Genomic DNA, 10,119 nt, shown 5'->3' with positions numbered 1-10,119 from the left:
ATCCTCTATCCAGCATTACAAGTGCATACATATTTGTTCTTGCTATCCTTTCAGTTTTACATGACAGCATGTAATTGACTCGCTCTTGGCCAGGAATACTCAAAGCATAGTTTTATTTTAGGATATTCATGCAGTTTTTCCCTGTAGAGAGCATGCGATTCCTTTCCTGTAGGGTAGGAGTTTAAATTTAGGGGCCTTGAGAGGATTCTTCTTAATGATAGCCCTCTTTAACCTGTGAGACCCAGAGAAATTAGCTGCAATAATCTAGACTTGGTGGTGATAACTGCTTGTCTCTCAGCTTGTACCAAAACTGCTGCTAAGTACTACACAGGCCTCAATAAAAAAACAAAAATTGGTGGCTTTTTTTGTGCTTTTCAGATGAGAGTAGATGTCACATGCCTCAGTAGCTTAGAGCTCAGCTATAAATACAGTCACAGAGTAGTAAACTGAAGTAGGATTGCAGCATGAAGCTCTCATCTATCTCCATTACCTTCCCATTTAAGGTTTCTAACAGATCCCTGGTGAGGTGAGTCTGACACCTGATGTTATTCAATCCTGGTTAGATTGTTTCAGCAGTCAGTGTTGAGAACCAAACCTAAATGTACAGCTTTGGTTCCTCTTCCCACAGCCAACCACTGCTTTACCTCACAACCACGTGAGGGGAAAAAAAAAACCACTTACGCTGACTTCAGGTTCCATTTTGATGGACGCTTTCCTTTTTCAGAAGTACTTTCCTTTCTTGATAGTTGTTCTTGCATTTCAGCAGGCAATTCCAGCTGCTCATTTCTGTAAGCAAGCAACAGTTCCAAAGCTTTTCCATCAAACAGTTGACAGCTCATAACATGGAGGGTGTTTCTGTAGAACTTACTTAGCTTCAGGATGTTCATCCTCATACTCTGTCCAGGAATAGGTGCTAATGAATCGCTGTAGGGAAGGACGCTTCTCATTTTGCCGTGCTCCTAGCCGTCCCCTGTCATATTTTAAACACATTTGTTTTAATTTCCCCACCAGAAACATACCATGAAACTCCAAGTTTAGCAGCAGCCTACTCATTTGGCTGGGACTTAGACACAGAAGTTTCAGGATTAGTCACCTGAAATTAGGCTTTATTTTTAAATTAAATCCAAATCTATTAACATTAGCTACCTGGTTTTCACATTTCAGTTCTAATGCAAGACAATGTGATTTTTCAATTAAGAGTTGAGAGATTTGAAAAAGAAAAGCTGCAGCATTTAGTCACAAAAGCTCATTAACCCACCAAAGCACTTAGAGCTAGTATGAAAGATGCAGCCTAATGTTATTATACCCCAAGATGCTCCATAAGCTGCTTTATATGGGTACAGCTTGAGTCAAAAAAATATTTAGCCCTAGACAAAGAAGAGGGCGAGCAACTTTACCAACTGCTTGATCTCCTGTGGAATTTATCACTCCATTCATCGCCACCAGTTTCTTGTAGTTGGGCCTAGAGAAGAAGCGTAAGCCACTTAAGCACAGCTTCCTTTTCCCAGTGAAACTCAGCCACTTCTGAGAAGGGACATGTGCCTCACCACACAGGAGCCCTTACTTACCAGCTGCACCCCAACACCTGCATTTCCAGTGCTCCTAGGCAATGTTGCAATGCTAACTCTTCGTAAGGATGGTGACGGCTATACGAATAAAAGGCATTACTGGCTCTATCAAGGAACGACTGGATTACTCACTGAGTGCACAAGACACCATCTGTTTTGGTACAAACTGCATAAAAACTCAACATCGATGCTTAGTTTGAAGTTACACACAAGCAATTAAATGATACACACAACCCCAAATGAATGTATATTTTTTAAAGAGCAGCATCTTTTCATATTAACAGCTTCTCCCCACCTAAGCATCTAAAAGGAGGCTGGGCACCCAGCTACCAGGGAAATACCAAAAGCGAATGCATTCCCTCACAGGAATTCCTTCAGTCAACAGGAGTTAAATTCACTTTTTTCCATCTCTTCTCCTTATAACCCCAATGGGAGAACCACACGTAAATAACATTTCATAGCCACTATATGAGTACACGGTCATTCCCGCTTCTGTGAACACCTCATCTACCCTAAGTGGGGCCATATACAGCTCCCTCAGGGCTGAAGAAAAAGGAGGAATCAAGGCAAATAAGATCCTTGTGCTTGACGACACCAGCCCATATCTGAGAGGAAACCATCATGTCAAGTACACACCAGAGTGCCAGCACATTAGTTGGCAAAGGAAAGCACATACAGAGAAAACACACTTGACACTTCACACTAAACTGTAAGGGCCATACCTTGAAGTTAAAGGAATTGGGGAGCTTTTTGTTTGTAGATTCATCTGTGAACAGATCAAACATCAGGAAGGTTTACAGGAATGTAGTGAGTTTTAGTTGCAACTAGAGGTCTGATTTTCACAGCATCTGCCTTAGCGAGGAGTACATCAAAATGCCCCCAGAAAGCAGAAATGAGATTTCAAGGGGGAAAAAAAAAGCTATTTCTAGATAAGTTCATACATAAGAACATACACATGTTACACATTCTCTGCAAGGATCAATTCCTGTTGCTATCAGTATTTCCACCATTACCAAGTCAAACACCCTGTTTTAGGCCAATCTCTACAGTCAATTATGGCTTGTAGTCAAAATTAAAGAATAACCTGTGGTTTAGAAGGCTGCCAAGAGGATTTTTAGCAGAGCACAAGACCACCCTACCTGCTTTTAAAACACACACTTCAGAAGAAATTCATGCTTCTCATGGAAAAGCCACAAGTTCATGACACCATCTGAAAACCCAACCGCTCTATCATTTGCTTAATGGGGGAAACTCAGCACCTGCAGTTCAGTAGCTGAGATTCAAATTTAGAAAAGATCTACAAGCATCTACTTAAGTTCAGTTTTGACTTCGTAGAAATAAAACTGCTGGGAATGCTACAGGGTGAGCAAGCTGCTAAATGATGATGCTAAATGCTCAGAAGCAGTAAGATCACTGTCACCATATGCACTGTGCTTGTGGAAAAGCCAGAACACTGCCACATCCTTGCAGTGTTTCTTCCCACTATCCAAGATTCCCAACAGTTCATATACAAGTTTGTTTATAATATATTATTAGCGCACTGCTTCATTTTTCCTCTAGTTTTAGAAAAGCAGATACATCAGTTATACAAACCCCTCCATCTAAGATGCTGAGCTTTAACTAGACAGGTCTGCTTGGCAAACCTCTCTAAGGGGAGGGGCCAACCAGCTGGTCCGAGTTACCTCGATCTCCAAGAGAACTGAATGACCTCTCATTCTGGAGCAGGACCTGCTTCAGCTCCTCAAGTTCTGCATGTTCTTTTGCGTACATGCGCTTCAGGTTCTCCACGTGCTGAATCATTACTTCCACAGACTTGCTGATACGGCTCTCCTGACAGAGCGAAGAAGCCATAAGATAATGAAGTGGCTCTCTGAGGTGTTACACTGTGCCTAGATTTTAAGATTTTATTTTCTCTGTCATCGTCTATCCCATCTTGTACCACAGTGGACAGAAGTGAGAGGGTGTTGCATCACCTTTAAAGTTTCACTGCAACCCATCTCTTATTTCACACCCTAGTTACACAGATCTCATTTTTCCAGTCATTTTTCTTATTCTAATGTGGTTCATACTTCAGTGTTCTGAGTCCTTATAGCTCATCCTCTTTGAGCTACAGTCTGAACACTCACCACATATTTGCTAGTATTGTCAAGACTTATCTTCTCGCTGTTGCGCATTTTCACATGCTTACGCACAACATTTGAGCAGAGTTTTTAAAGTTCCCATATATTTCATTGATGCTTCCTCCAAAGCCCTGTTACAACCCTTCCCCAGAAGGCAGAGAATTCTCATTAGAGCAAGACTATTATTGCCACATTGTATCTTTGTGCTCTCTATTGTAAGCAGCTGTAGGCTACCAGTTTCCTATTTACAATTTTATTTTAAATCAGGGCCACATTGCTGCTGTGCTTCTGCACAATGCAGTCACTCATTGCCTGGAATGCTCAACAGCAACACATGCAACAGTCTAAGGAGGGAGAACCAGGACTAAACCTTACTGGTCAGTTTGCTCTGCATGCATGAGTTTCCACATCTAGATCTGCAACCAGAAGCCCAGCCAACAGGTACTGCTGACCCTCAACAACTGGAAGCATTTATGCCAAACGTGTACATGGGAGGTGTTACCTGGTTAATAGCTCCCAACATTTCTGCTCTGCTGGCAACTCTGGCTGCATACTGGCTGAGAAACTGCAAGCTTTTCTGCAGTTTCTTAATAATCTCTTGTGCTTGGTTATCTTCTTCACACAAGGGAACTAAGGCCTAACAAACACATAGATAAGAAAAACAAATGTAAGATGTTAGAGAATGATGGGCAAACTCTACTGATGACATTGAGGGGCAGTGTTCAGGCTCAGAGTTACCACATTGGCACTCAATGGCCTCACTCAGAGTATCCTGATAGTAAGCTCCAGTGGACAGAGACTTCACTTTACCTAGCATAAAATCAATTGAGTACAGGGATCTTTCTGGACACCTGCACAATAGAGAAATTCCTTAATGCCTGAGCACTCAGATGAAGGTTACCTCTCCAATGCAAAGGTTCTCCTATCTTAAATTCATCACTTATCTTTGTTTAGATTAGTTCATGATGCACTACAAATTCTGTAAGAAAGAGCCATACTGAGAGACACTGACGACCATCAGTCCTGTGCACCTGAGTGACCCTCAGCTCAAACTCACCTCCAGCATCTTCAGAGCATTTGTAATCTCCTTTTTCAAGTTCTCTTCAGCCAGCTCTCGGGATCTTTCTTCAAGCCTCACCCTCTTGTCCAAAGTGAACAAGTCACACTTAAAACCTAAAGACAGCCTTAGAAATTCTGCCTATTGTGGAAACAAAATGATTTCAGAACAATTCAAGTGGTGAAGAATTTTGGTGTTTGTTTTACTTTTTAAGTAGATACGGATTCTGAAGTGACATTTTGGAATATACACCATAATGAAATTATAGGGGAGATACAAAGATAAAGTAAACATTGCTTGCTTTCCCAAAGCCAGTCCTCCCATTTGTAGTGATGGAGGAAATAATCTGCAGCCAGCCAGGACAGATGAGATCCTGGCAGCATGCAGTGTGCCATCTGTCCTTTGAAAAGTGGACTTAACTGATGCACTCTGCCAAAAAAAGGTCACAGCTTTGCTCTCCTTCACCTTTGCAAATAAGTGTTTTGGTTGTGACAGTGTTTTGTTCAGACTCAGATTTCCACCTTTTCACATCCCAGCCCTTCCATAGTTTGTGAAATACAGAAACATTGTTTATGTCAACATATTTGGGGACACACTTCAAAAGCCAATTCATAGAAGCAGACTGAGTTTGAGTTACTTAGCATCATTCTTTTATATGAGAAAAGACAGCAGTCCACAATTAATAGCTTATCTACAAGGCCTTTCTGTTGCCTGTGATACATAAGCATGCAGACAGACTTACCTCCACCTCTTTCTCACTTGGAGAGTCACTGTGGGATAAAAGGAAATAATCATGTAACAAACTGCCACTCTGAATTCCCACCTGCAGGTATCACTGAAAGTCAGAACACTTACGGCTCATTTTGTTTCACTTTATCTCCTTTGAGGCCACCTGCAGTGGGTGAACTCCCTGAAAAGGGAAAACAAACAAAAAAAAAAAAACAACACCACAAACTTTCTCAGCCAAATTGAGGAAAAAAGAACAAAAAAAAAAAATAAATCAACAGCCCACCAAAATGGTTTCTGAGAGTATTCAGAGCTCCAGCAGAAGCCACAGACGTAATTCCCCATGTTAAACTTTTTCCTGGGGAGAGCTTGTGTACCTCTGTAGAACAGCAACAAAGCACTGGAGCCATAGAAGTTAGCTATTAAGTGGTTTCAACTCACATCTTGTGTGCTTGGGAAGGGTTAATCCTAAACTTTGGATTAAGCTCTTAACCCCTAGGTTCAGGACATTAACTTACACCATTGCTTGCTTCTGTTCTACTCCAAAGGCAAAAGGGTGAGGCAACAGAGTGGGGACCACTAAGCATAGTTCAGCAGAGGCATTTTCTAGTTAATCTGGAACATAATACCCTAAATAATACCCTAAATTCTAGTTAGGGAAGAGGATGCTATTTCACAAATCTCAGGGGGGAGGCATTCCAGTTTCAAACACCCCAGCTTTTCTGCAGCTCTTAGATTCTTCCTCCTGCCCAGAGGAAGCTGGAGCTGGTTAGATCAGTATCGGCAGAAATCAGAGAAGCAAGTTCTTGCACGTTAACATCTTCCCTTTCTCTACTGCTAACCCAATTCTGGTGTTTAACTGCAGCATCCATCCCTTACAACAGAAGCTTCATGCAACCACTGGCACAGCACAGGCACTTCTCTACATCCACTCTCACAGCTCTTGGCACAGGTGACCAAGACACACACCTGGTAAGTTTTACAAGCAAATGAATTCAACAAACATCTCTTACCTTTCCTGCTGGGAACCACAGCTGACATTACCTCACTCTGTTCTTTAGTAGGTTCATTTTCCATTTCCTAAAAAAAATTATAATAAAAAATAAGAAAATTACAAAACCACACAAGAGCAGTCAGACCAAGGCGAGAGCCACAGAAGCCCTGGAGAGGCCCATCCCCTCCCTCCTGCTTTGCATCAGCACCTCTCAGCCAAACAACATTCCCAGATCACCAGGACTCTCACCAGGTCTTTCTTTATGGAATCTGCTTTGTGTTCTTCTATCATGGAGGTGGACTCCTTCTTGATAAGGTCAGGCTCTGGAAAGAAACATTCCAGAAAAGAACTGTAATAAAACCAAAACAAGTCTCCAATGCACCAACACCCAGAGTACCAGCCACTGACCAACAGGTCTCAGAAACATTTGTAGTAACACGTGCTACACATTTATGAGGGAGATTTACTTCTGGAGTTGCTCCAGGTGAAGTCACAAAAGTTACAGTAATATTCTCTTGGATTTTCTGCCTTCTCCCCCTCAGAGGTTTTGTTTTTTATTTAGAGAGATAGTTTATAATGAGTTTTTATTCCTGTGCTAATAGAAGTCAAAATATGTGAGAATAATTCCCACACACAAGCTAAGAGGAGAAGCAACGAGTGTTTGTAATTCTTCACTTTTATGCTATGAAGCATCAGACACAGAAGGTAATGCAGCTACCATTACAGAGCATCTCAAGCAAAACCATACAGAGTTGTCGTACACCAGGAGCCCATAAGCTTCCAATGCCTGACACTTGGGCTGCCCTTCCTACAAAAAAAAAAAACACAAACCAGCAGGGTGCTGGCAGAGCCAACAGAAGAGCTCTCCTTGCCAAAAGGCCGGTGGTAACAAACTGCTCAGTTCAGGAACTGATGATGCCAATTCAGATTCTTTCAAGTGCCACAATGTAGAAAGCATTTAAAGCAGTCAAAAATAGCCTCCAGAAAGACAGCTATTAAAGGGAAAATACTTAAGAAACTGAAGGAAGTCTTGGAGAGTTTAAGCTGATTTCTTGTGTGCAAGTAACTTTAGCAGCTATTTATAGCTTTTAGAACATTTAGAATTTATTTTTTTTTCTGCTGTTTATATAGTCATGCACACCCACATACGCAGATGCACAGAAAGAAGTGGCACAAGAAAAGTTTCAGGTCTGAAGCGCTCTCTCTTTTCACCCTTCACACAACATCCTCTGCTCAGTGCTCCCTTTGTCCCTGCTATTTTTTCCCCGCAGCCCTAAGTATCCAACCTGGCTCCCAAGCACCTTTAGAAGATGTTGTGTAGTAGTGTGAAAGATCACAAACACTGATTCAGCAACACTCCCATCCTAATGCTAGAAATGCTTTCTGTAGGGAGATGCAAAGCTGGCAGCAGGATCTCAGACTTAAAAGCTATTCGGACTCTTCCTGATCTGTTTTGCATGTCTGTTTCCTCCTTGCTAAAGGTACCTTCATCACCTATGAAAATTAACTGCAAAGGCAAATTAGTAGAAAGAAAATATATTAAGCAAGGAGACTGAATTAGATTTCAGGAAGATAGTAACAAAAACAAAACAAAACAAGAAATGACGACAAGAAAAGAGCCTTTTATTTTGGGTAGGGGCTAAAGATAGTTACAAACAACCATGTGTTTTGTGTTACTTATTCAGACCAGCCACACACACTCAGTACTTTTGTTTTGCTTTTAGTTTTTAAATGAAAGAAACCCCATCAGATCTGGTAAAAGTGATATTATGGATATGTGTTACTATAGGGAAAGAAAGGACCACACATAAAGGTCTCCATCTTATCTCTCCTCCTGGCCCACCCCATCTCCTTACAGTTGTTCAAGCATCACCTTCGAAAGGAAAATGCCATTTAGCACAGTTACCAAACTTTATGAAACAAGAAGGTTCTTTTTCCCCCACAAATACCCTGGGGTTTAGCACCCACACAGTGTTACACCACCCAATTTCACCAAATTATTTCATGCTTATATGCAACACCATAAGGTACCCTCCTGGGCACAGCCTCACTCCTACTCAGCTTTGAGAGCACTTGCAGGTGCAAGCATTTGCAACAGCAGAAATTCAGAAGTTGAAGTTACGTTTCTTACTCAGCTTCCTCACTTTAAAGACATTCTAGAAGCAAACTGTTTCCTCACTGCTTGAACACCAGTCTGATTGCAGCAGTTACCATACCTGACACAGAACCAGCCGCATCCTGGTTGTTGTTTTGCTCCATTGTCACAGAAGTTGGCACAACTTCCTCTTTCACACATGAGTACTTGGGCAGCTTCTCTTCCATCACAAGGCAGCCTAAATTATCAGCCATAGAAGACAGAACACTTATTGTTCAGTAAACACAGAGACTTCAGCATATCTATTTTGAGAGTTTCAGCACAAGAAGTGTACACACCTGCACTCTGGTTTGGAAACCTACCTGGCACAGTATTTTCTGAAGAGGATGCAAGAACTTCTTGAGGAGAAGTTAAGTTATCACTGTCAAAAGAGAGTTACTTTTCAGATGCTCATCCATATTATACAGTCTTAATACTTTGAAAAGCATCACATAAAACCTGACCTGGACGGGATCAGACCGAGGGGTACTGACGGCTCTGCACAGTCCACCTTAACAGGAAGAGAGAAGAGTTAGTATCAGGTTGTCTTGCAAGAAGAAAATTTTCTATGCCGTTGAATGCCTTGGGTGGAAGGGACCTTAACGCCCAACCAGCCCCAACCCCTGCTATGGGCAGGGCTGTCCCCCACCAGCTCAGCTGCCAAGGGCCTTAAGCACTTTCAGGATGGGGCACCACAATTTCTCTGGGCAGCTGTGACAGTGCCTCACTGCCCTCTGAGTAAAGAATTTCCTCCTGACATCTAACCTAAGTTTCCCCTCTTTTAGTTTAAAGCCATTTCCCCTTGTCCTGTCACTATCAAACCACATTAAAAAGAAAAAAAAAAAAAAAGACAGCTTCCTGTTCATAAGCTTCCTTTAAATACCAGAAGGCCACAATGAGATCTCCCTGGAGCATTCTCTTCTCCAAGCTGAACAAGCCCAGCTCCCTCAGCCTTTCTTTGTAACAGATAAGCTCCAGCCTTCTGATCATGTCATCTCAAAATCTTAATAATTACTCTAGCCATACCTGAATTACTTCAGCAGCAGGAAACCAGATGGCACATGGCTGCAATGTCTACAGCCACCTGTACTCATAACACACAGCTTACTGTGATACTACTGTTAGGAGTGATAACTTCCAGCAGAAATTTAGTGAGATAATTTTATTCCTGACCACAGGACAAAAAAGAAAACACCTAGTTTTGCTCATGTGCCCTTAGCCACTGCAGTGTGGTTTCAATCCCAGGTCTTATTGCATCACAGCTGAGAACAAGATCTTTAGCCTTTCAATACGCAAAGAGAGACACTGAATGGAAATGCCCTTCTTTCCCCTCCACCAGAGCTTGACTGCCCTCGCAGAGCCTGTGCTTCAGCCTGTTGATGTTTCCTCTAATGCAAATGCAGGCTAGTTTTATTCTTATTTGAATTCTCTATTAAGCTTAGGGAAGTTCAGCATTGTGTTAGTCTTGTTCAGGCCAGTAGAACTACAGGAGTAGTAGGGGAGCACATAAGAGATGAATG

The 10,119-nt window shown here is 41.9% G+C and overlaps 1 protein-coding gene across 4 annotated transcripts in view; it reads right to left on the bottom strand.

Moving 5' to 3' along the window:
- LRMP (lymphoid restricted membrane protein) overlaps positions 1 to 10,119 on the bottom strand; it is a 38,015-nt gene that overhangs the window by 1,183 nt on the left and 26,713 nt on the right. For 3 of the 4 annotated variants that reach the window (XM_015869114.2, XM_032446157.1, XM_032446161.1), the window contains 15 exons: positions 9,064 to 9,110; positions 8,923 to 8,981; positions 8,682 to 8,798; positions 6,715 to 6,788; positions 6,485 to 6,551; positions 5,601 to 5,655; positions 5,488 to 5,515; positions 4,746 to 4,886; positions 4,191 to 4,325; positions 3,251 to 3,398; positions 2,291 to 2,334; positions 1,569 to 1,646; positions 1,398 to 1,462; positions 869 to 970; positions 682 to 786 (listed from right to left, as the gene is read on the bottom strand). In XM_015869114.2, the coding sequence (XP_015724600.1) occupies positions 682 to 786; positions 869 to 970; positions 1,398 to 1,462; positions 1,569 to 1,646; positions 2,291 to 2,334; positions 3,251 to 3,398; positions 4,191 to 4,325; positions 4,746 to 4,886; positions 5,488 to 5,515; positions 5,601 to 5,655; positions 6,485 to 6,551; positions 6,715 to 6,788; positions 8,682 to 8,798; positions 8,923 to 8,981; positions 9,064 to 9,110 (1,265 nt within the window). The remainder of the gene's footprint in view (positions 1 to 681; positions 787 to 868; positions 971 to 1,397; positions 1,463 to 1,568; positions 1,647 to 2,290; positions 2,335 to 3,250; positions 3,399 to 4,190; positions 4,326 to 4,745; positions 4,887 to 5,487; positions 5,516 to 5,600; positions 5,656 to 6,484; positions 6,552 to 6,714; positions 6,789 to 8,681; positions 8,799 to 8,922; positions 8,982 to 9,063; positions 9,111 to 10,119) is intronic. The other variant, XM_032446160.1, reaches the window with a different exon arrangement.

This window comes from Coturnix japonica, chromosome 1 (assembly GCF_001577835.2).
Source record: "Coturnix japonica isolate 7356 chromosome 1, Coturnix japonica 2.1, whole genome shotgun sequence".
Lineage (NCBI taxonomy): Eukaryota > Metazoa > Chordata > Aves > Galliformes > Phasianidae > Coturnix > Coturnix japonica.
The sequence above is the reverse complement of the archived record's forward strand: the minus strand, read 5'-3'. Positions and strand labels throughout refer to the sequence as shown.